Here is a 24,369-nt window from a genome sequence, read left to right on the forward strand (position 1 = left end):
CACACAAACACTCACACACCTATTCCTCTCTGATGAAATGCAGCCGTGGCCTCGCCCTGTTAGCTTAGCGCTTCATCACATAGCAGTTGTACAGCCCATTAACTCTTCTTTATAGTCCCTTTAGCCTTGAGCCACTAAACTCCACCTCTGGCAGCCTGTCATACAGTGCGGAGCCACGGCGTTACGCTACGCTAACTGTGCATGCCATTTATGCTTTATGAGCCCACAGGAGCCAAAACACTCTCCGTTAACATTTAGTTACTATGCTAAGAGGCTGGTAGGCAGTGAGTCATTCACATCGAGTATATATTCAATCTATTATGAGCCTTAGAGGAGTCATAGTTTATCAGTTACCCAGTTATCTGCTAAACTACACCTCTAAAAGGACATTGATCATGAAGCACAGAGCCAAAGAGCTTTGCCAGCTTCGCTATAACTTTGTGGTTTTGGTGCTTTATGGGCTGTAAGTTCATCTGCTTTATGATATACAGTAGACTGCAGGCTGTGAGGAGCCGTAGCTCTACAGTTTAACAGAGGTTGAAGGTAAGTTTGCACCATATTTCAGTGAGTGATTATCGTTATGATTCATGTTCGATGTTCTCTTAATGTAGATCTTGTTGACTCTCGGAACAGCTTTCCATTACGGCCAACACAAATTACAAACAAATGTCTCGCCAGACCTCAGAGGGAAATGGGAGATATTTTTTATAAAAAAGATTAGAGTCTTTAGAGGACATGACCTTTACTCCACCGACATCACTGTTTGTATATTATAGAGAACCAAAGTCTCTCATGAGGTACCTTCTGTTTCTCTGGCCTCTGTTACAGTGTGTATCTCTGTATAGAGTCTCTCTCTTTTATCTTTATACTGGCTGAACATGACACTAATGATACTCCAAGCTACTTAGTTATTACACAATTTGAAGTCCTTGTAATTCAATAAAATATAAACTGATTTATTTATTTATTTATGATTAGATCTGTAGAGACAGATGCACTAATCAGACAGTAAAAGTAAATCTAGATATTTACTAGGGCTGTCAATCGATTCAAATATTTAATCTTGATTAATCGCATGATTGTCCAGAGTTAATCGTGAATAATCGCAAATTAATCGCACATTTTTCATCTGTTCAAAATGTACCTTAAAGGGAGATTTGTCGAGTATTTAATACCCTTATCGACATGGGAGTGGACAAATATGCTTACTTAATGCAAATGTATGTATATATTTATTATTGGAAATCAATTAACAACATAAAACAATAACAAATATTGTCCAGAAACCCTCACAGGTACTGCATTTAGCATAAAACATATGCTCAAATCATAACATGGCAAACTGCAGCCCAACAGGCAACAACAGCTGTCAGTGTGTCAGTGTGCTGACTTGACTATGACTTGCCCCAAACTGTATGTGATTATCATAAAGTGGGCATGTCTGTAAAGGGGAGACTTGTGGGTACCGATAGAACCCATTTTCATTCACATATCTTGAGGTCAGAGGTCAAGAACTTGGCCATGACAGTTTTTCCTCACCAGAATTTAGCGTAAATTTTTTGCATTATTTAACCTCCTTCATGACAAGCTAGTATGACATGTTTTTTTTGTTGTTTCATATGATGCCACTATATTCACTCTAGCTTAAAATCTGAGCCCACTACAACCTAAAAATCGCAAGATGGTTAATGCATTAAAGAAATTTATGGCATTAAAACTAATTTGCGTTAATGTGTTAACTTTGACAGCCCTACATTTAATGAAATATAAGATGATTTATTTATTTATGATTAGATTTGTAGAGACACTAATCCGACAGTAAATCTAGAGGTCGACCTTCAGCAGTAGTCGTGTTTGTGTTTTAATGGATCATAAATATCATTATGAAACAGCTTTTTATAAAGCCAGTTTGTATAATTGTTGGGCTCAATCTTACACCATTACTACTTTTGTGTTGTTGTTGTTGTGCTGCTGCACCACGTGATGTGACAGCGCTCTGTACACACACAGAGATTGCAACATGCATTTTTCACCAGCAGCAAAAGGATATTGTCAAACTGAAGAAGTAATCACAAGTTGAATCACACCGCTGACAGTAAACAACAGTCTCAGCATGTGCTTGAATAAAAGAGGCTTCTTTATCTCCCACTTTTCTGTTACAACATATTCTGTATTTGTGATTCTTGAGATAGTTGTGAGCACCAATTTAGAGGTTGAAGTGGCTCCGTAAGTGGCACCTCACAGACTCTAGTGAACCTCTGAACAATAAGATTCAGATTTCTTTTTTTACTTGCTGTTCTGATTGATGATATCATGACAACTGCCTCTAATTAGGCTTTTAAATCACAGCTCTCTAATTTCCCCTCAGTCACACTGGAATTCAACATGAAAACAGTCCTTGCTTATTCTTCTCCAGAGGTAACACAATCTAACATGGTCAGAGTTTAACAATGGAACCACTTTTATTAAGTATTGTTTAATGTTCTTGTAGTAATTATGCTTCAGTTCGGGGTAAAAGGGGAGCTGGAGTCTAAAAGTCTCTCCATTGCTTCATTAACCTCTTTGACCTCTCATGTTTATGACATCATTGCCTTCCTGTAGCTGATTGGAGGGCTGTGTGCTTGTCATAAACCAGCCCTGTCCTACAAAATTATGTTCAACTAAACTGCATTCTCAATTACGTTTCGAAGGAAACATATTTTCTCCTGGATTACGGTCGCAGTTTTTTAAACACGTGGTTAAATCTCGCCTACTTAAGCTTTAACGTTGCCAAAAAATGCCACAAAACTACTTGGTTATGTTTAGGCAACTATACATCATGTTTTGGCTTAAAATTATTACGTTTTTTACATAAAATAAGTGAAGTAAGTTGACTTTTAGTTTCACAGCGGTCTTCTAGGGGAAAGTCCTGTTTGTTTGACCCGCCCACCACCCCTTCCGCCCGCCCGTAATGGACTTTCTCGCATCTTATATTCAATATTATACCACGTAACTTTCAATAACGTTATTACACCATATATTTCTACCAAATCAAGTCAATATTATATTATTAATTTGATCTCATTACTGGCAAAATCTCATATTCATAAATCTAAATGTTCCGATCCGAAAATTAATTCAAACAATACTTGGCTTCAATCATATATTTTAAAAATAGAAGCGCTATTAAAACCATAAATCTGTGTACCCCTGTATGACAGTTTTCTGTCAGTGCTCTGATCCCCTGGCATTATCTGTTTCTTTATTTGTTCTGTTTATCTTGTTATTTGTCAATAAAAAGGTTTATTAAAAAACCCAAAACATTTTTCATTATCGGTCGCTCGATATACTGTATCGACTCGGCGCGTCGCTCGTTGTACTATGTCACTTGCTGCGGCCTTCCGCGGACTACCATTACAAACGTAATCCGTGACAAAATATGTTTCCCTCCAAACGTGATTGAGAATGCAGTTTAGTTGTGTGGGAACGTACTTTTTAGGAGACAGGGCTTCATAAACACTGTCGTCATTCTGGCTCTGTCGCTGCCACTAATCCTCCTTCCTTCCCGCTCCCTGACTGCTGACCCTGCAGGAGGCCACGCCCCCTGCCGCGCCTGCTGCTACACCCACTGCTGCTACACCCACTGCTGCTGCTGCTGCAGCCCCGCCCACCGCTAAACAGGAGCCCAGCGCTGACATGGTATACACACACACACACACACACACACACACACACAATTGACACTGTTTAAAGGATAAGAGGGGTGATATTCTATATTTTTGTCATTATTATAAAACCAACCAATGCCTTTATTTGACTCTCAATACTTCTAGCCGACCCTGTCTGTGGCGCCGAGCCTCATTTGTTCCTTCTGAAGAAGTACTGTAACCTCCGACCTTTCTGACTTGCTCTCTCATTTACCGTCATGTCTTATTGCTACCAATCTAGAATATTATAATTTAAACGCATTGAAGTCTGATGATGGCATTCCTGATTACAACTTTTTATTTGTACCATTTTAAATTTAATATCCCGGTTATGGGAGATAACTTTTTCCTGTCTTCCATTTAAAGTGTGTTCCTCACTTTCTATTTCAACCTATTTTCACTCAGAGAAAGTCTGTTGAGTGAAGCTTTCTTCATCTACCTGCTTCACTTTTGTGCTGAGCACTGACCAGCTCGGCTTGAGCAGCTGGAGGTTAAGTGCTTTGCCCGAGAGCCCCTGACATTAATTATTGAGAGAAGGGAGATCGTTTGATTCTCTTCTGGGGAAGTGTTGTAACTGGCCACCCAGTTGTTGACTCTCATTCCAGCATTTCCATTTCTCTTTCAGGTGATTAGTTTACATATTGATGTACTTTAAACTGTATCTACCAGAGTTTTGGTAAACATCTGCCTCCTGAGGATGTTGGTGCGGCTGTAAAGCATCTGCAGTTTTAGTTGCCTCAAGCTTTTCTAGTTTCAATTCAAGACAGGTTTGAAACACCATTAAGCAATATAGTGAGCATATGCTCATATGCATGAAGGGATGGTTTGGGTGTTTTAAAGTGGGGTTGTATGAGGTACTTATCCGTAGTCAGTGTATTACCTACAGTAGATTACAGTCGGCACGCCCCCAGTTTGGAGAGGAATACCGACACAGGAGCAAAGTAATGTACTGCTGTGGACGGGGCCGGCAGGAAAGCATATTTTAGCCACCTAAAAGAAAGGCTCACCTAAAATAATCAATATCTGTTTATGTTTACTCTATATTTAGAATATTTTCACCGCTTTACTTTGCCGTCAGACAGCCCTTTTCGGCGGGGAACTGAAGCTGTTGTATCCTTTTATGCTCTCGCCAAAGCAACCAGACTCCATTGAAAAAAAACTGTAATTTTACCTTGAAGAACACGGAGGTTGCTGGTCTACCGCTGCCTCGATCGGTTAGTTTGTTTGTGTTATTGTGTGACTTTTGATGAGTCTGAACTTACTAAAGTCACACAATAGCACAAACTAACTAACCGATCGAGGCAGCGGTAGACCAGCAACCTCCGTGTTCTGCGAGGTAAAATTACTGTTGCTTTTCAATGGAGTCTGGTTGTTTTAGGGAGAGCGATATAGCGGACAGCGAACATAGACTGTATAGCTGTCTCAAAGCTAAATAAAGCATTTAAGCTGAAATTGATTTCTTTTAGGTGGCTAAAATATGTTTTGCTGTCGGCCCCGTCCACAGCAGTACATTGCTTTGCTCTCGTGCGGAACCTCCTATCTGCGTCTCCAAACTAGGGGCGTGCCGACCTACTGTAGGTAACACACTGACTATGGAGAAGTGCCTCATACAACACCATACTATCCCTTTAAGGGGCATTGCCCTGTATTGTCTTTAAATTGGTTATGAGTTGAGCAGTAAAACATTTATAGACAAAACTAATTACAACCAGAGGCCAAAAGAGTCGCTTCTCTGAAAACTACAATAAGCACAGCAAAAACTTCTGATCCCTTTAGAGTGGTGGCAACGACACACACACACACACACACACACACACACATGCACACACACACACAAGCACACACACACACACAAGCACTTATACAAAATCCAGACTAATGACTTCTATTGGTGTGACCTCCAACCAAAGACCGGCCACTCTGAATGGCCCGTCTTCCTTTTGTTAGCTTAATGGAAAGACGCAGAGGGGATGAGAGAAAGGGAGGGAAGAAGAGGAGGATGAAAGAGGATAGAAGACAGAGAGGAGGATAGATGTGAGCAGAGAGAAAAGGTGCAGCCATGGAGGAAGAGGAGGAAAGAGAGAGAGAGAGTCTGAACAGAGCGGCGGCTGCCTTTTGTTGGCTTAATGGAAAGACGGAGGAGAGGAAGCGGGAGAAGAATGAAAGGAGAGGGAAGGAAAGAGCTTCTGAGCAAGTGACATCTCCCTTTTGTTAGATAGGGAGATAATGTGAAAGAGGGGGAAAAAAAGAGAGAGGTTGAGGAGGAGGAGCGGATATGAGGACAGAGCGCGATAAGAGGTGAGTGTCAGCTGTAACAAAGCAAGGTCACGGTGTGGGGAATGTCTTCACTTGAAAGAGAACAAGAGAGGAGAGGAGATTAAGACACACAGAGACGCTCGGTCGTCTCAGACCCTCTTCCTCTCTCTCTCTAACTTTGTCTCACACTGACACTTGAGGTATGGCAGAGCAGCTTTGTTACTTATTAGGAGATTCAAGAGAGGAAAGGAGATGGGAAGAAGTGATTGGAGGGGAAGAAAGAGGGAGAAATGAACAGAATCAGGTGAGAAGAAGTGAGAGTAGAGATGGTGAACGGAAGAGTTGAGACGATGGAGGAGAGGAGGACCTAAAAAGCCTCCATTGGAGGCAAGGGAGTGTGTGATGGAATAGAAATAAACAGGTGGATGTAGAGGAGATATGACGGTAAGATAGGAAAGGAGATGGTAGGGCAGGAAATGATGGAGAGAGGAGGAAAGATGATGCGAAGGGAGGAGATTGATTTGAAAAACATTGAAGGGGATGAGGAGGAGGTTTGGCAAGGGGGGATAAGTCAGAAGGGTTGAAAGAAAATTAAGCAAAAGAGGAAAGGGCTTAAAGAAAGGTGAGTATAAATGGGCGTAGAGGACACAATAGGAGAGGAGTCTACGAGATCAGGAGAGGTGGAGGAGGAGAGGGGAGGATGAGAAAGTAAGAGGAGGGAGCAGGAGGAGAGTGAAGAAAGGAAAGGGTGAAAGATGGGAGGAGAGGAGACACTATACAGAATAATTAAAGAGGAGATAAAGGTGAATAGAAGAAGATACCAGAAAAAAAACTGTGAAGATGAGCATTCAAGCAGAGTAGTGATTAAAGTGATGATAGGCAGAATGTTTTTGGCATCATTGGGCAAAAATCCCATAATAACCTTTCAGCATATTGTAATTCAAGTGTTGTGAGAGATAACTAGACTTCTGCTCCTCCTCATGGTTCTTTTTCAGGCTTTAAAAATCTAGCCTATGACGGGAGACTTTGGCCAATCACAGTTCATTTCAGAAAGAGAGAGCGTTCCTATTGGCTGTGCTCTGGCTGGTGGGCGGTGCTTGTTATTTCCTCAACTGCTCTCAACATGGCTGCCGGGTCACAAACTTTCTCATTTTACAGCTAAACAGTGCACTATAAGATGTTTATGAAAACATTTGAGGAGAGAAATAGGCATTACAGTAACAGAATATTGATTCATATTTGATCAGCGCTGCCTAGTTTGACCGTTTGATCAGAGTTCGCGAGTGATTGACAGCTGCTCAGAGACGGCAAGGCTCCAGCTCGTCTCTGATTGGTTGTTTTCCTCCGGTCTGTGAAATCTTGCAGATGCCTTTAGGAGCACCGGAGGACACAGAGGCACATGTTTATTTTTCAGATTACCTGTCTCATGCACTACTGTCAGGATATAGTGACCGTTTTATAAAAATAACATTTTTAAAATCATATTTTCTCCATTTCTACCTACTGCAGCTTTAAAGCGAAGAGAAGAAAAAGAATAGTAGAGGAGAGAAAAGGAACAGCTATGGTAGAGGAACGGAGTAGAAAATAAAAAAAGATGGACGATAAGAGAGGTAGAGGAGATTTCTAGAGTAAAGCAAGTTGAGCTGATGGGAGAGGAAGAGGAGTTGTTGGGAGAATAATTCAGAGTAGTGAATAATGAAAGGTGAGGTGGAAAGGAAAGAATAGAAGAGAAAAATGTGAGAAAATTAGATGAAAGGGGATACAGGAGTAAAGGAGTATAGAGGAAAAGAAAGTAGCAGATGGAAGGACAGGAGGAAGATGAGGAGACAAGGAGAAGAAGATATATAAGGGAGAGGAGGAATAAAGAAGAGGCAAGTGGAAGAAAGAAAACTGCAGTAGAAAGAGAGTAAAAAGTCCAAATTTAGCCGTCACTTGTATTACAACAATGACACCTTCTGGTCAGTGGCTGAACTGACGAGAGGCTCAGTAACACTCCTCTAATACTGTTTACCCTGCTGCCAAAGTGAAGCACAAATCAAATGGAAATCAGACGGCAGTGTGTGATGTCTGGTTCTGATTAAAAGGAAATATGTGCAGGATTTATGACGATCAAACTGTGGGAGGGTCCATTGATTTGAAAACGGTGTCAACCAAATCCACCCTGGCAGTAACCGATGAGGTGATGAAGAAGAAAAGAGACATTGATGAAAGATTATTGCAATTAAACCAGTTTTAATATGCTGGGACCATCTGAAATATTCCATATAATCTACATGATTTTAATCCACTGTGAACTCCTGTTTTCTATAAAGAAGTGTTTGATGACCCGCTGTGACTGAGCAGCTCTTTGGGTCCCCGCACATCAGAAGCAGAAACCCTATTAGTGTGATTGACACGTGTTCTGCTCAGGTGTTCAGGGTTCCTGTTGACGAGAGGCGATATCGGAGCGGTGTGCTGAAACCCTGTCGGTGTAACTGACATGTTATGTCCAATCTGCAGGATTCGTGTGCATCAGCTGTGGCCCCGACAGCGCTGGAGAAGGCCTATCAGTTCGGACTGACCAGGAACAGCCACATGACGTTCGCTTTTGATGACACCAAAGTCAGAGAGAGGTATGGATTCAGAATGAATAATCATTTTAGGCTTTTATTTTTGCCCTCCAGCTTGTGCTGTAAGTGTTTTTGCAGATTTGTTTGTATTTTAAGGTGATGCACAGTCTAAGTTATATAACACCTGTCACAGATAACAGACTGAGCTTTTTGAGAAATGTCCAACATTGACAATACAGTAGGAATGACTGTCGGAGGTGTTAGTGTGAGGCAGGCCTCTCTAGGGGGGCTCCAAACAGTTTCAGAAGAAGCTCAATGAATGGACGTGAAAAATATGACATTGGTTCACAGAATAGTCTAAATGTGTGTGATTAGTAGGGCTGGGCGATATGGAGAAAATCAAATAGCACGAAATTATTTTACCAAAAACCGATAACCTCGTTATCGATGTTGAAACGGTATTGTAAAGGTTGACCATTGGTGCTTTTACAAAATATTTACACAATGATATTTTTGATAAATAAAGTAATGTGGATATAAGTGAGTAAAGCCAGTTAATAGAATAGTTAGACCAGTCTGGTGAGGGGCGATGCGAATGATGGAAAAGCGCGAAATTTGCGTCATTTGCGTATTTGCGGGAGTAGAAATAGCCCGTCAGCATTGAGATCCTCCTCCTGTTGTCACTGATGTCCTGACATTGTTGAATCAGAAATGGAAGAAAAAATATAAACTATGCATATAATACAGATATTGCCAAAATAATCTTAATTGTATACACAGATGTACAGTGGTGGAGGATTTATTAGCAAAATGCACTAAGTGTTATACTATTATATTATAACATTATTATTAATGATGCATTAACGTGTGAGTAGCATTTTACTGTTGTAGTTGGTTGAGGTGTAGCTCGTTTAACGACTTTATACACCGTTGGGCTACCGTAAAGTAACTAGTAGTAGCCGTGAAACTAATGTAGTGGAAGAAGCATGATATGTAAATACTCTAGTAAAGTAAAAGTACTTTTGTACTTGCGTGAATGTGCTTAGTGACATTCCACCACGGTAAATGTGTCTATATTCCTGTCACATGTTAACACAGCAAACTCTGACCCGTGTTTGTTAGCATCTTGTCAGAGTTTCTGCTCAGATCTCACACGTCGGAGCTCAGCTCTAAATAAATAAATAAATGAAGGAAAACAGAAGTGAGTGAGTGATAGTTTGGACGGGATCAGATTTCTACCAACACAGAAGTACAGCAGGTCAAAATCCAGAGAAACATCCTCTATAAATAACAATGTGTTGAATTAGTGAACATGTTTCTTGACTTGACAACTCTGAAAACAACTTTTCTGTTTCACCAACTGACAACAACAACAGAATGATGGAAGGATGAGGAAATAAATCCAGATATACACCCATCAACTCTTTAGACATGGCGATGGTTTGTGTACATTTTAGGCACTTTATTGGTCTAATAGTTTTGTTAATGGATGATTGGAAAGGGAACAGTATGTCGCCCAAAGACTTTGGCTGTTTTGAGGACCAGACTTTCTCTAAGCCGTGTTGTAGCCTGCTGTCCAAATCAAAATATCAGTGCTGGAAAATATGATCAAATGGAAAGAAGAGGTGTCTGACTCACTTAAAACTGCAATCCATCTTCCATTTGGTTTTCTGTAATATTCCAAGCTATGCCATATTGAATTCAAACCATTTGAGTTGTATATTTTACATTTGGTTAAGATATGATAATATGATACTTTAATACGTTAATTTTGTAGGCATTTAAACCATCTGCCAAAATATTTTAATAGAGAATTATCTGCATCCGTTGACAGGAAAAGTGTAACTGTATTATATTATTGTTTATAAATTTAAAAGTTAATAAAAAATAAATAAATAAAAGGGAAAATTAAATCGAAGAGTAGATAGATAGGGAAGTAATACAAAGATAAATAAAGAAGCAAATTAAAACAGAAATATAAATTTGTCACATTTTATTAATTAATGCCTACATTTATTTTTAATATTATTTTTAGTTAATTTAATGGCATATTAATTTATTTATTTATTGAGTCATTTATTTATTTAATTTTTATTTTGGCAGGTTGTGTCCTCCATATTTTATTACCTTTGCAGGAAATTGCTATTCATGTTGAAATGCTGTGAGGATCCAGTATTGTGATGAAAATCACAAAGACATATTGCATCTGTTTTAGAAATGTGCCTTAGGTAAATGTTTTTATTATATGTATGTATCATATGTACTGTTTTTATAATCTATGATTTGTGTTTGTGTGTGTCTCAGGCTGATATTGGAGTTTGAGCTGAGGACGAAGGAGGACTCTGGTCTCGTTCTCTACATGGCAAGAATCAACCACGCTGACTTCGTTACCATACAGGTATCCACCTACTGCTCTGACTGTTATTCTATCATTTAATAGTTTAATTTTCATATCTTCAAATCTTCAAAAGTTGAATTCCAGTTGGTTTAGTATAACATAGGTTGCTTCTTTGTATGTTAAAGCACAGTCTTTGACTCTATTTCACCACCTCTCATTGAAGACAAGGTCGTCATATTCATGAACAAAGGTCATAGACGGCCACATTAACCACGTCAGCTTGTCATCCCTCCGTCATGACCCCTCTATCTCTCTCTCCTCCTGTAGATTAAGGACGGACAGGTCTGTCTGGGTTATGATCTTGGTCATGGAAACATCTCTGGCTGCGTCCCCTTCTCCATCAATGACGGGAACTGGCACAAGGTGGGACACTCTTTCATTCATGCTTGTTCACTCACTCATTCATTTATTAATTAACTACAGAATAATAGTATTTATTAATAGTACAGTATTTCTTTTGTCCCATCTCATTTCTCTGAGTATACAGTACATGGGAGTATCACATGGTGTTATTAAGGTTTACATGAGTTATTATTTACTGATATTTGTAGAGGTTTGACAGTAATTCGGTCCCTCTCTTCTTCTCTAAACTTAAAGATACTGTTGCTATACACTTCATTTTCACCATTTCGTCTTTGGTCACAGCTTCGTTGCTTTCTGCCATCCAGAACATTAAATCCTGGAGACTCGTTTATCACAGAAGGTCGCAACTTTCTAGAAGAATTAACCACTTTATTACATCGTTAATGAACACTAAATCTCCATTTCAAGTGACAGCACATGATGGCAACATTCGTCTTTCTTTACATCCAAGACAACATATAGTCTGTGTTTATACTGTGAAAAGATCTGTACTTACAGTATCTATTGGTCTGAAAACTTCCTGATAGTCCATCTACTTTCTTTTCCTCTCATCTCTTTCTAACCCTCCTTTCATTCTTTGTTTTTCCTCTCAGATCCGTGTGAGTCGTATCAAGCAGAGAGGTCTCCTGATAGTTGACGGGCGATACAGTAAACAGATGATCAGTCCAAAGAAGGTACGTTATTTTGTTCTATTCTAACCACAGTTAGTTACATGGCAGACTAGTATAAAGAAAATACTTTCCTTAAGGTCGTTCCTCAAGGTTTTGGTGTCTTAATGTGGTATTTTGGAGGGATTATTGATCACCTTTATCAATTCTCCAGTGGTTAAAACATGTTTAAATTTAGCACCAAATCTGTGTAACAAATGGTATCAACACAAAAATTGCTGCAACAACTTATGAGACATGATAGAGCATGGGGATCATATACTTCTTGCATAATGTTCTAAACCCTTATACACTTTCACTATTTATTTTAATTAATTAACTCATGTTTATTTCTGATTTATGACAAGAACAACTTGACATACAGAGCTGAGCTGCATCTCAAATTAATCTTCAGGTTTCCAGCTTTCAGATGATGTACACCACTTCTATGTGACATCTACTGTTGACCTGCTATCTCCCCCTAAAAACCCCCTGCACCCCCATAAAAAAAGACAAAAACGGGTCCATGTGGGTCTCAGAGGGTTAAAATGATTGTTTTATTGTTGCATTAATAACATATCTTCTTCTTCTTCTCACCAGGCTGACCTGTTAGACGTGGTGGGAAAGCTGTACGTTGGTGGATTACCAGTAAACTACACCAGCAAGAGAATCGGACCGGTGAAAAAACACAGATACACACATACATTTTTAAAAGTTGCATGTCAACCCAGGATGCCAGATTTCTATTTAGTACTTAATTTAAACTAGTTTCAGTTAAGTTACTTCGCTTCACTTGGTTCCATTGTAATGATCATCTGAGAACTGATTATTAATGTCCAAAGATTGTGTCCCATTTCTCTGTTAGAGTCAACATGGTTTGTAGTTACACCTGATTGTTGTTTGATGGGTATTTTTATGAACCAAACGTTCTCTCTTTTTCTGTTAGATTCTCTACAGTATCAACGGATGTATCCGTAACTTTAAGATGGTTGGAGGAGCTGTAAGCACTAAAGCTGCCGCTACAGGTAAGGAATTAGTATTAAGATTGCACACACAGTATGTCACGTGGTAACAATGGTGGAATGAAACTAAATAGATGTACTCAAGTACTATTTTATGGTACTTGTACTTTACTTTAGTTTCTATTTCATGCTACTTTATAGTTCTACTCCACTACATTTCAGAGGCAAATATTGTACTTTTTACTACATTTATTTGATCATTTTAGTTACTTTTTCAGATTAATATTATGATGTATTATTATAGGTTAAGATAAGAGTTTATTGATCCTGGGAGGAACTTCACAACTTCCAAGCAGTTTATAGAGTAATTGAAATTAGCCCCACCTTTACCAGCTGCAACATTAAAGTGATGAACACATGAATAATTATAATCCAGTAATATATATTATTCTGAAATGGGCCATTCTACATGATGACTACTTTTTACTTTTGGTACTTTAAGTATATTTTCATGCTGATACTTTTACTAATTAAATGAAAATGTTTGTCTCCAACTGATTAACCCTTCCTCCTCTCTCTCTCTCTCTCTCTCTCCTCTTCGCCCAGGTCGCACTGAGGCCGCCGTTGAAGACTTTAAATTGGACATGGCCACGCCCACCTCCAGACACATGGTAGGGCGATGCTTTGTTGCCACGGAGACGGGCACCTATTTTGAAGGCACTGGCTTCCTGAAAGCAGGTGAGATGAGACACTGACAAGTCATTTGCATGATGTAGACTTTATTAGCTACTGTGTAACACCCTATCAGCTTTATAACAACCACCTAACAGTGACATACAAATCAGAATCCAGTTCGGTTTTACTCAGGAAGTAAGCACAGTTAAATGTTCTTGTTATAAAGGTGAATAATAATCTCCCTCTCTCTTTCTCTAGTCGCTTCCTACAGAGTGGGTCTGGATGTGTCGATAGCATTAGAGTTCAGGACCAGCAGAACCAACGGAGTGCTTTTAGCCGTCAGTAACCAAGCAAACGACGGACTGGGACTAGAGATCGTTGAGGGCAAGGTACGTAACAATGATTAAAGGAATAGTTTAGTATTTTGAGACATATGCTTGTTCGCAGAGAGTTAGATGAAAAGCTCAATACCACGCTCATGTCTGTCTGTGTTAAATAATGAAGCACGAAGACTGGAAACAGCTAGCCGGGCTCTGTCCATCAGCACCTCTAAAACTCACTAAGTAATTGTTTAATCCATGCATAAAAAACAAAATGTAAACACAAGAATTAGCCTTTTTTTTCTTTTTTGCATTTAGGTTTTTCTACAGATTAAAAGGGATTAAAGGTTTCAGGATAATATGTTAAACAGATTACGATTGGACAGAGTCAGGCTAGCTGTTTTCCCCTGTTTCCATTCTTTGTGCTAAGTTAATGGACAGTTATGGGAGTGGTACTGTATTGATCCTCTCATCTAACTCTTCCAGAAAACAAATAAATGTACTTCCTAAGATGTTAAATTATACCTTAAATCTTTATTGAAAGTTTTACGACACACATTGCATTAGTATATCCAGTATCTAGGCACAATATGTGTGCTAAAAATGTTTACAATTGTACTTAGATACATAAAAATATATACATTTAAATGTATTTTTAATACGTGCATGTCTTTCTTTTCCTTCCTGTTCCTCTAGCTGCTCTTCCACGTCGACAACGGAGCCGGACGGATCACAGCGGAGCACATGCCCCAGGGCGAGGGCTTCTGCGACGGCCAGTGGCACGCCGTCACCGCCAAGAAGCTTCGCCACAAGGTGGAGCTGGTGGTCGATGAGCAGCAGAGCCAAGCAGAGAGTCCTAACGCTCGCTCCAACACGTGTGACACCAACGACCCCATCTACGTCGGAGGATATCCGGGTATGACTGCCTTCTAACACACAGGAAGTGTAATCTGTTATAGTACCGACACTCAAAATAGATACTTACTATATGTATTACCACACATGAGATGTCAATGACTACTACATGCACACTAATATTACAATATTAATCGGAGTGTGCACGGCTGCATGTTAACATAGTCACTGTTTGATTTCTCTCTCAGATGGAGTTCGACAGGCAGCTCTCTCTACCAGCTCTTCCTTCAGAGGCTGTATGAGGAACCTGAAGATCACCAAAGCCTCTAAGACGATGGATGTGCAGTTCAACAAGGCTCTGGAGATTAAAGGAGTCCAGCCTCTCTCCTGTCCTGCTGTAGCTGCCTAACCGATACCATAGAACTTCTCTTCTGTTGTTTACCTAATACAGTACTTCTCCATCTTGGTCTCTGAACCTGCACTGGGCACAACGGGACTCATGCAAGAACGTTTTTGTATTCTTATCTTAACTTTCTCTTACTTTATTTTGCACCGCGGGCTCGTACGAGTGTTCCACGTCACATTCAGCAAACGCTCCTAACTTCAGATAACCGCGTAAATGACCTGCGTAAACAAGAATTGTAAATTAGCATAATTAACGCCCCAATGATACCATATAAGGATACGAGTCCTGCCCCATTCATCAGCATGCTGTCTAAAGAACCGCTAAGGCATCCAAAAGGAGTAAGCGATGCGCCTAGTTACACTCCCCGTTGACCTTATTATATACAGAGACAAATTAACCTTCAATTAGTGCGTAATTTAAGTCGTTTTGCAGTTTGAGATGTTCATATTTATATTGTAGTGTTATACAATAACATCCGTTATCTGTAACCGCTTATCCTATTCAGGATCGCGAGGGGGCTGGAGCCGATCACAGGGCTTACAATAGCATCAATGGCCAATTTAAATTAATGATGATATCGTTAGGCTAAATGAATACATTTAGAATTATATTATAATGCAGAGTCAAACAGGATAATGTTGAACATAATTATGAAGTGTAATTTACATATAGGTCTCAACTCAAAAGTCCTTCAAAGTAATGAAATATACAACCCGTTAGTGAAAAACGTAGGTTTGGATAACAGCCGACTCATTACACATGACTTGTACGACACATCTGGAGCACTCGTAAATTGTGTTCGTACCTGAGAGAAAATTCAAAATACAAGAAAATTGGTGATTGCGACAATTTCTCCTAAATCACTCGTACAAGCCACTTAGGAACAAATCTATTCGTACGAGTGGTTCTTGCATGAGGCCCGTTGTTTATACATCAGCGTGTAAAATACACATACATCTTTTTTTGTCCAGGTGCTGAACCCAAAAACTAGGTACAGTAATACAGCGGAAACCTCTTATAGTGAAATCAGAAAGCTTGGTACAGAATCTTTCCTATAAAAATGCTAGTTACAGTGTTAATCTATAGTGATCAATTTGACTCGGACAATTATTACTATAAGCGGTTTCCACTGTACTGTATCTGAGTCACTAGGACTCCTTTTCAAAACCACTTTTTCTTTAATTAATTTAGCAAGAGCACAACGTTTGGAGCCCAGATTAGCCCTTCATCAGGTACAGATGTGTGTGTCGTTGACTAAATAGTCAAGTCTCTCGTGTAAGTGTGACAACAACCGCAGAATTGGTGCCAAGCCACTCGATCAGATATATAGTCTCCTGTAAAGCAACATCAAAAAGTCAAACAAAAGTCAAGAATTATAAAGATCAACACTAAATCACTGGACTAGCAATCAAATTATATCAGAATATCATCATCTAAAGGCACATAACTATGAAAAAGATTTATTTAATCATACATCAGAATGTATATTTCCTAGTTATGTGTCTTTTGATATTCTGATATAGTTCATATTTCAATTGCTTTTCCAGTGATTTAGTGTTAAACTTTATAATTCTTGACTTTAAAGATGCTGATTTACAGGTGACTATATATCTGATCGAGGCTGTAGCCAAACGTACAGGAAGGACACACCTGTTATCCTGCTCCTGTTTGGGGCTAAAAACATGTAAACTTACCTGGTGCAGTTTTCAAAGAGACCATCAAAAACATTTTCTTAATTTTTAAAGGAGACCCTGACTTTATGTAAAGTGTAAGACTCTGGTCAATAAATCTATCATGGCTACAAATTGAGGTCTCAAAGTGTTTTAAAAATGCGTTTCATAGTTTGTCCACTAAGTTTACGCTAAGGAAGATATTAGTATTAAGACCTGTGCTGTGGTTACAGGTGCTCACAGTATTCAAGCTATGTTGAGTCCTTCAGTTATATTATTTTATCCTTGTTTCATAAACTTCTCTGGAAAAGAATGAAAAATTATATATTTTTTGCGTGATTTTTCTACATTTGTCCTTCACAAACCTTGTTCCCTGAGAATTTGATAAGGATAGTTAACACAGAAATGAACATTGTATAGTCATTACTTACCTCTGTACAGAAACAGATGTGGACTGTGAACTTTAGAGATCTAAAAATTACAACAAACAACTGTTTTTTCACATCCGATGGTTCTAAAGCCACAAGAGCTTCAGCCCCAATGTCCACTAACTATTCAATTAACTTATTATCTAAACAATTACATGTAGAGCCTGCTTGCTTAACCCGAATATCATGAATACTAGAAGTACAATTGTTTGGGGGAAAGCTAAATATAATAGAGTTAATAACTGTATGCTATATTGACATACTAACTAACTTTACTGGTGCTTCAATACACATAATAGTGAGTAGATGAGAACATTTTTTACATTTTTTGGTGCAATATTCCTTTAACATTCCACACTTATATCAATTGATTTGATAATATAATGACAAATTGTCACACAAGCTGGAGCTTGTTTTTAAGTAATGTTGAGATACCAAATTGACGGTACAAGGTTTCTGTCGGACACTAATGGCGGTGTATGTTCTGCATGGTTTGGCTGAAAATACTTTACGAAATATATTCTTGATAGCATCAAACAGGTTGTCCTGTCCTTCTTTAAAACTGCTAATGATTTGACAAATTATGTTGAAATGCATTATTAGAATTTGTTTGATATTTTAAATTAAAAAGTAATATTAAGATTTAAACGAAGCCTGAAAAAAACCCTGTTGTTGCTTTTTTGCTGAAACTCCACTAGATGGTGTTAATGCACTTCACAGTTACTAGGACAGACGGACTGCATCCACCTAATGATTGAAAATCAACTTGAAACGCATTAAGCAGCAGTGAACAGTTCTAATTCAGAGTGTCCAATAACAAACAGTGACTCACAAATTGCTATTTACTAAAGTTAATTTGATAATTGACATGCTTGCCATCCTGATTTAATTCAATATTTATTCTGTAAAATGTGTCCCAGTTACCAAGAGGCAAAAAATAGGGACAGGGGTCTGTGGAGTCTTAAAATAGTATTAAAAGTTGATAAATCAATTTAGTAGGAAGTGAGGCCCTTAAAAAGTCTTAAATGCCGTTTTCCAAGATATTATATTTTGTAGCTTGTTTCTAAATGTGTATTTGTCTTGACATACACTATGACTTTTTTATTTTTTCAACATACGACTTTTTTTTTCCGACATACTATAACATGACTTTTTTAGGTTTTTTTTTACATACTATGACTTTTTTTTTTTTTTTTTCGTCATACTATGCTATGACTTTTTTCAACATACTATAACATGACTTTTTTTTTTTTTTTGACATACTATTTTTTTATTTTTTTTTTTCGTCATAGTACCATGACTTTTTTTCAACATACTATATTATTACTTTTTTATTTTTAGAACTTACTATACTGTGACTTTTTTTCGACATACTTTACTACGACTTTTAAAAAAAATTCAACATACTATACTATGACTTTTTATTTTTTCAACATACTATACTTTGACTTTTTTTTTAAATTTTCGACATATACTATGACTTTTTTTTTTTTTTTTCTCGACAAACTATACCATGACTTTTGTTATTTTTTCGATATACTATAATATTACTTTTTTTATTTTTTCATCATACTATACTATGACTTTTTTTTTGTTTTTTTTCGACATATATCATGACTTTTTTTTTGTTTTCCTGACATACTGTACTATGACTTGTTTATTTTTTTGACATACTATACTATGACTTTTTTTTCAACATACTATAGTTTGACTTTTTTCGACATACTATACCTATGCCTTCTTTAGTGTCATTTTGTCACATACCCCTCTACCCCATTCACCTCTGACCTTCATCACAACCAGTCTTCCCAGTCGGCCTCCCGGTGATTCATCAGAAGTGCTGCTCCACATTTCATCCATCCAGATCTTCAGCCATCTCCTCACCCCTTCATCACCACCTCTGTGTAGACGCCGGCAAGGAGGGTTGAAAGAGCAGATATCACGGCTTCATATCACATCATATCATTGGGGGTATAACATATGCGCAATAAAATGTAGTCTGCACTTGCCTAAAGGCTCCTAAGGGGACCAGATTGTGTTTCTAGCACTTGTGGTATTACTGAAATTACTCTTTGTAATAAACTTTGCATTGGTTAGTCACTCAATTCATTCTCTTGTGTTTTTTTTACAAGTGGTCCAAGGGGTTATCACAAACTAAGACTGTTTAGTACTAGCTATGACTTTTTTTATTTTTTCAACATACTATATGACTTTCTTTTTCGTCATACTATACTATGACTTTTTTGTATTTTTTCGACATACTATATTCTGACTTTTTAGTATTTTTTCGAAATACTATATACCATGACTTTTTTTCAACATACTATATTATGACTTTTTTTATTTTCTCAACCTACTATACTATGACTTTTTTTTTCGACATACTATACAACGATTTATTTTATTTTTTTGACGTACATTACTATGACTTTTTTTTCCCTCTACATACTATACTATGACTTTTTTTTCAACATACTAAATTATGACTATTTTTTTCAACCTACTATACTATGACTTTTTTTTTTCGACATACTAAATTATGACTTTTTGTATTTTTTTCAGCCTACTACATTAGGACTTTTTTTTCGACATACTATACTATTACTTTTTTTTTTATTTTTCGACATCCTATACTATGACTTTTTGGTATGTTTTCGACATACTATATACCATGACTTTTTTTCAACATACTATATTATGACTTTTTTTTTTTATTTTTCCCCATACTATACTATGACTTTTTTTATTTTTAAACATACTATATGACTTTTTTATTTTTTTGACATACTATACTATGACTTTTTTTTAATTTTTCGACATACTATATAACTTTTTTTTTTTTTGACATACTATACTATGACTTTTTTTTATTTTTCGACATACTATACTATGACTTTTTGGTATTTTTTCAACATACTATATACCATGACTTTTTTTCAACATACTAAATTATGACTTTTTTTTTATTTTTTTCAACCTACTATACTATGATTTTTTTTCTACATACTATACTATGACTCTTTATTTTTTCAACATACTATGATTTTTTTTTCAACATACTATACTATGACTTTTTTCATTTTTTCGACATACTATACTATCATTTTTTTTATTTTTAAAAACTAATCTAAACTAAGACTGTTTAGTTGTGCCATCTTACAATGAAAGTATAGTAAATGTAAGTTAAAGTGACACTGTGGTCTTAAAATCTATTGAAAGGGTCTTAAAAAGGTATTTAATTTAATTTCAGGATTCCTGCATATACCCAGTAAGATTAAGAGACATTTCCCAGCACTGACATTCCAGATGCACTAGAGGGCGGTATATCACTACAAAGAGCGAAGATGTACCTGTTAGATGGAACTGAAGTGATTGGCTCCATTACCTGATGGATTACATTTCGATTTCCCCATTTCGTGTGATGTAAAGGTCAATTTCTTTGCAGCTCCTGGAGGGATTAAATGGACACACATGAAATAACGGGACAAATCCCTCTCTTTATTGTGCATTTCTCTTTTATTACCATGGTCCTCTTTACATAAGGTGAAGAATGGTCAGCCCACTAAAACCTTGTTGTGACCGCCTGAAGTGGAATGTTCAGAAGATAGAATAAAGCCTTACATTATATCAGCTCGCTCGTTTAAAGTTATACACTTGTTTTTTTGTAAAATTACCAAACTGCCCTTACCCTTTTATGACAACAAGATCACACCTCTGTCTGTTCAGTGCGGTTGTTGCAAAGCTTTGGAGAAATGCTTGTTAAAAACAGACAGTGGCAGTGATAATCCATGAAATTAGAATTTTTCTGTGATCATGTGAGATAATCTAAGAAACAAATGGAGAACATATTCTTTTTGCCAGAACTGTGACACTCCAAAAACAGCTGCTAAAATAATAAAAAACAATAATTTCCTGTTTACCTGCTTTCCAGGAACGTCTTTCTGTACCAGAGCAGGTCATGGTGTTTACAGGAGAAATTATGCAAATTGCCATCTGTGGTTTTAATCATTCTGTAATGAGCATAAAAACAGGCATTAGGTTAAACATACATTGTAAACCAGCTAAATTACTACTGGACACACAGAGGTTGTGAATCTTGTGTCATCCCACATCAGCAGAGTGATCAAAAAGCTAAAAAGTTGGTGTACTACTACTCCATCTGTTCCACCATTAAAGCAGGAAGTGTGACGACCATCAGTGTGAAGACTGAGCAGAAGTTCAGCTCAAAGAGTGCGGCGTGTTTACTCTTCATCCCTCTTTCCCTTATATCATCCCAGTGAATGAAGTGAGATAAAACAGCTAGCTACAGCATTAATCTAAGTCTCATTTGCATTCAAGCATTCCATGTTTATATCACCGAAAGTAAAGCGATAGCCCCGTCAGCTACCATATTAACATGAGTGTAGATAGTAGAGAAAAACAACAAGAGAGAAACAACAAAGCCTGGCGTGGTGCAGGCTTTTTGAGTAGAAACCTCCGAAGAAGAGTAGCATTGTTTATCCTCTACACTGTGACAGCACTGTCCTGGTGTCAGGTCTGGTGACTTATTGCATGCTGTCAGTCCTCTTGAACTGATCTGAGGTGAGTTTCAAACGTGGTGGCGGTCCAGTCCGTCGGTCTACGCTCTTTGGGCGCCTTCATCCGCCTCCCACAGCCACACCCAAACACCCCAGGGTCCTTTTCCATCTGCTCCCCGGGGGTAAGCAGCTCTTCTGGGTATGGTTCCACCTACTCTTCATCCAGGCCTGGTCAGGACGACTGCATGAGGCCCGTCAGTCGTTTGCCCGTCAGTGACTTGCCCTGGTAGGAAGCAGAGAGAGAGAGATCGAGGGAGGTGAGGGTGACGGCTGTCAAGTTAAAAGCTTTTCTGAGGATTTCGAAATAGCAGTGTGGGAGGAAAAGTTAAAGTATAGACTGCAAAAATGTATCAAATAATCCTTCATGCCCATAGTGCATCTAAATGCATTGTTTGTTGCAGATCTGTGTACACTAAAGGCTTCAGGGTTTTTGAGATGCCTTATTCCTTAGCTTGAATACCAAAAACAGAATTCTTAGTGAATGCAGTTTAAGAGTTAAAAGCAAAGACAGCAGGGCACTCACCACACTGCGAGTGAACTTCTCCAGGGAGGTGCGTCGCCCCTGCTCCGTTTCGGGCTGGAGAGAAAAAAAAAGTAAGAAAGGAGAATAGTTCAACATTTCAAAGCTAATATATATGTGCATGCATTTCAAACACTAAAAAAAAAAAATAGTATAGTGTGTCGAAAAAAAGTCATAGTATAGTACGCTGAAAAAAGTGACAAAATAGCCATAATATATAATATGTCGAAAAAAGTGATAAAAAAAGTCATAGTATAGTATGTTGAAAAAAAAGTCATAGCACAGTATGTCGAAAAATGTCAGGGTATAGTATTTTGAAAAAAGTGACAAAATAGTCATAGGATAGTATTGCTAAAAAAGGCATAGTATAATATCTTGAAAAAAAGTGATAGTATAGTATGTCGAAAAAAAGATTAAAAAAAGTGATAGTATGATAAGTTGAAAAAAAGATAAAAAAAGGTCATAGTATATATAATACGTCGGAAAAAAAAAGTGATAGTATAGTATGTCGAAAAAAGTCTTAAAAAACGTCATAATATTCGTAAAAACTCATAGTATAGTTCGCTGAAAAAAAAGTTAAAATAAAGTCACATTACATTCTGAGAGTCGCCATTGGCCTGTAGATTAAGCCACCCAACGATATATAAATAAATTAAGATTAGCACAACATTAAACACCCATAGTGGTAAAATGCAACATACACATTAATGCAGCAGTAATATTAATCCAGACACATCATAGTAAAACACTGATGGGGACCATCTTTCTGCAGAATGAGTAATTTTACTTTTTTGCTGATAATACTTGCATACATTTACTTAATTAAGGACTTTTACTTCTAGTGGAGTATTTTCACAATGTAGTACTTTTACTTAAGTAAAGGATCCATATTTGACTTGTACTTCTTCCACCACTGGTGCAACCATACAGTTAGTTTATACAAGATATTTACACAGAAATTGACTTGTAGAATGATGACAAATACAGACACTTACTTTCTTCCTTGCCATCAGCAGGTCCTGGTACACGTTGGAGCGCAGGAAGCGTGAATAGCTGTCACTTTTCATCAGCTTGTAGATGTGGTCCTGAATGGAGAGAGTTAGAGGCAGAAAGAGAGAGAGAGAGAGAGAGACATGGGTCTAAATGTTTGCCAGAACTTGTCAACGCTTCTATGCTAATGATGTACAAAACTTGTCAGAGTAAACGAAACAAGACAGTCACTGAGGGAGAAAGATGGTTGCAGCACATTGCCAACCGACTGACAGGAGAAATCTGTTATCTTTTTTTTTTTTTAACTCTTCCCTTTTAAGCCTGTAACAGGAAAATACTTTTGACAGACACCACCAAACCCCCAACCCCGCTTTACTCCACCAACCTTATCTATGTCCCAGCGAGGTGTATTCTCTAGAAATCACTCCACACTATAAACCCATTAGTGGATATTGGTGAAGCATGTAAGAAAGACAAATGGGGCCGACAACAGTGTGGGATCGAGTTTCTGAAGAGGCAGCGCTGACACTGATCACCTGAAGAGATATAAATTAAAAGGGTGATATAGTCGTTCTGTTGTCGGTGTTGCACGGTGGTCGAGCACACATCGATGACATTACTTGCCCACCCACCATCGTTTTTTACAAAAATAAAACCCATTTAGTTAAAGGGACTGTTTGTAACTTTGTAAGCGTATAAATGTAGCGGTTCGGCACACATGCGCGCTCGCATATGCGCGTTCGCGTGTAGCCGCTGCCTCTCCTCCTCTGCCTGCTTGCCTTCACTCAGACAGCGCGTGCGTTCTCGCTCAGCTCGCTCCACCTCTAGACGTGAACGCGCGCTCACTCCACACTGCAGAAGAGTTAGTTTAGCTCTGAGAATATCTAGTGAATGTACTGTGGACGTTTGTGCAGAAATAACTGCTGCAGCTCCTCCAGACCAACAGAGGTTTCCCGTGTCTTGTGAAGTGATGGAGCTCTGCAGAGAGACACGTTATCGTCTCGTTACCGACCGGGTGCCGGTGTCTCCTCTGCTCTCTCCGGCTGCGGGCGGAGAGAGCAGAGGAG

At 38.1% G+C, this 24,369-nt stretch overlaps 2 protein-coding genes across 24 annotated transcripts in view; one reads left to right on the forward strand and one right to left on the reverse strand.

Moving 5' to 3' along the window:
- The window catches only part of lama2 (laminin, alpha 2), a 222,887-nt gene extending 205,135 nt beyond the window's left edge, over positions 1-17,752 (forward strand). For 7 of the 9 annotated variants that reach the window (XM_037750093.1, XM_037750095.1, XM_037750094.1 and 4 more), the window contains 11 exons: positions 3,571-3,678; positions 8,442-8,554; positions 10,796-10,889; positions 11,157-11,252; positions 11,846-11,926; positions 12,500-12,577; positions 12,846-12,924; positions 13,468-13,599; positions 13,795-13,925; positions 14,553-14,772; positions 14,960-17,752. In XM_037750093.1, coding sequence (XP_037606021.1) covers positions 3,571-3,678; positions 8,442-8,554; positions 10,796-10,889; positions 11,157-11,252; positions 11,846-11,926; positions 12,500-12,577; positions 12,846-12,924; positions 13,468-13,599; positions 13,795-13,925; positions 14,553-14,772; positions 14,960-15,120 — 1,293 coding nt within the window. In that variant the 3' untranslated portion in view covers positions 15,121-17,752. The remainder of the gene's footprint in view (positions 1-3,570; positions 3,679-8,441; positions 8,555-10,795; positions 10,890-11,156; positions 11,253-11,845; positions 11,927-12,499; positions 12,578-12,845; positions 12,925-13,467; positions 13,600-13,794; positions 13,926-14,552; positions 14,773-14,959) is intronic. The other 2 variants (XM_037750100.1, XM_037750096.1) reach the window with 2 other exon arrangements.
- The window catches only part of LOC119476679 (regulator of G-protein signaling 6-like), a 107,563-nt gene continuing 97,843 nt past the window's right edge, over positions 14,650-24,369 (reverse strand). For 4 of the 15 annotated variants that reach the window (XM_037750106.1, XM_037750104.1, XM_037750103.1 and 1 more), the window contains exons 16-18: positions 23,308-23,397; positions 22,316-22,369; positions 20,693-22,015 (exon numbers count right to left, since the gene is read on the reverse strand). In XM_037750106.1, coding sequence (XP_037606034.1) covers positions 21,965-22,015; positions 22,316-22,369; positions 23,308-23,397 — 195 coding nt within the window. In that variant the 3' untranslated portion in view covers positions 20,693-21,964. Of the gene's footprint in view, positions 14,786-17,218; positions 17,259-20,565; positions 20,664-20,692; positions 22,016-22,315; positions 22,370-23,307; positions 23,398-24,369 lie in introns of those variants that run through there. The other 11 variants (XR_005204074.1, XR_005204075.1, XR_005204078.1 and 8 more) reach the window with 11 other exon arrangements.

This window comes from Sebastes umbrosus, chromosome 18 (assembly GCF_015220745.1).
Source record: "Sebastes umbrosus isolate fSebUmb1 chromosome 18, fSebUmb1.pri, whole genome shotgun sequence".
In the NCBI taxonomy this organism is placed as follows: domain Eukaryota; kingdom Metazoa; phylum Chordata; class Actinopteri; order Perciformes; family Sebastidae; genus Sebastes; species Sebastes umbrosus.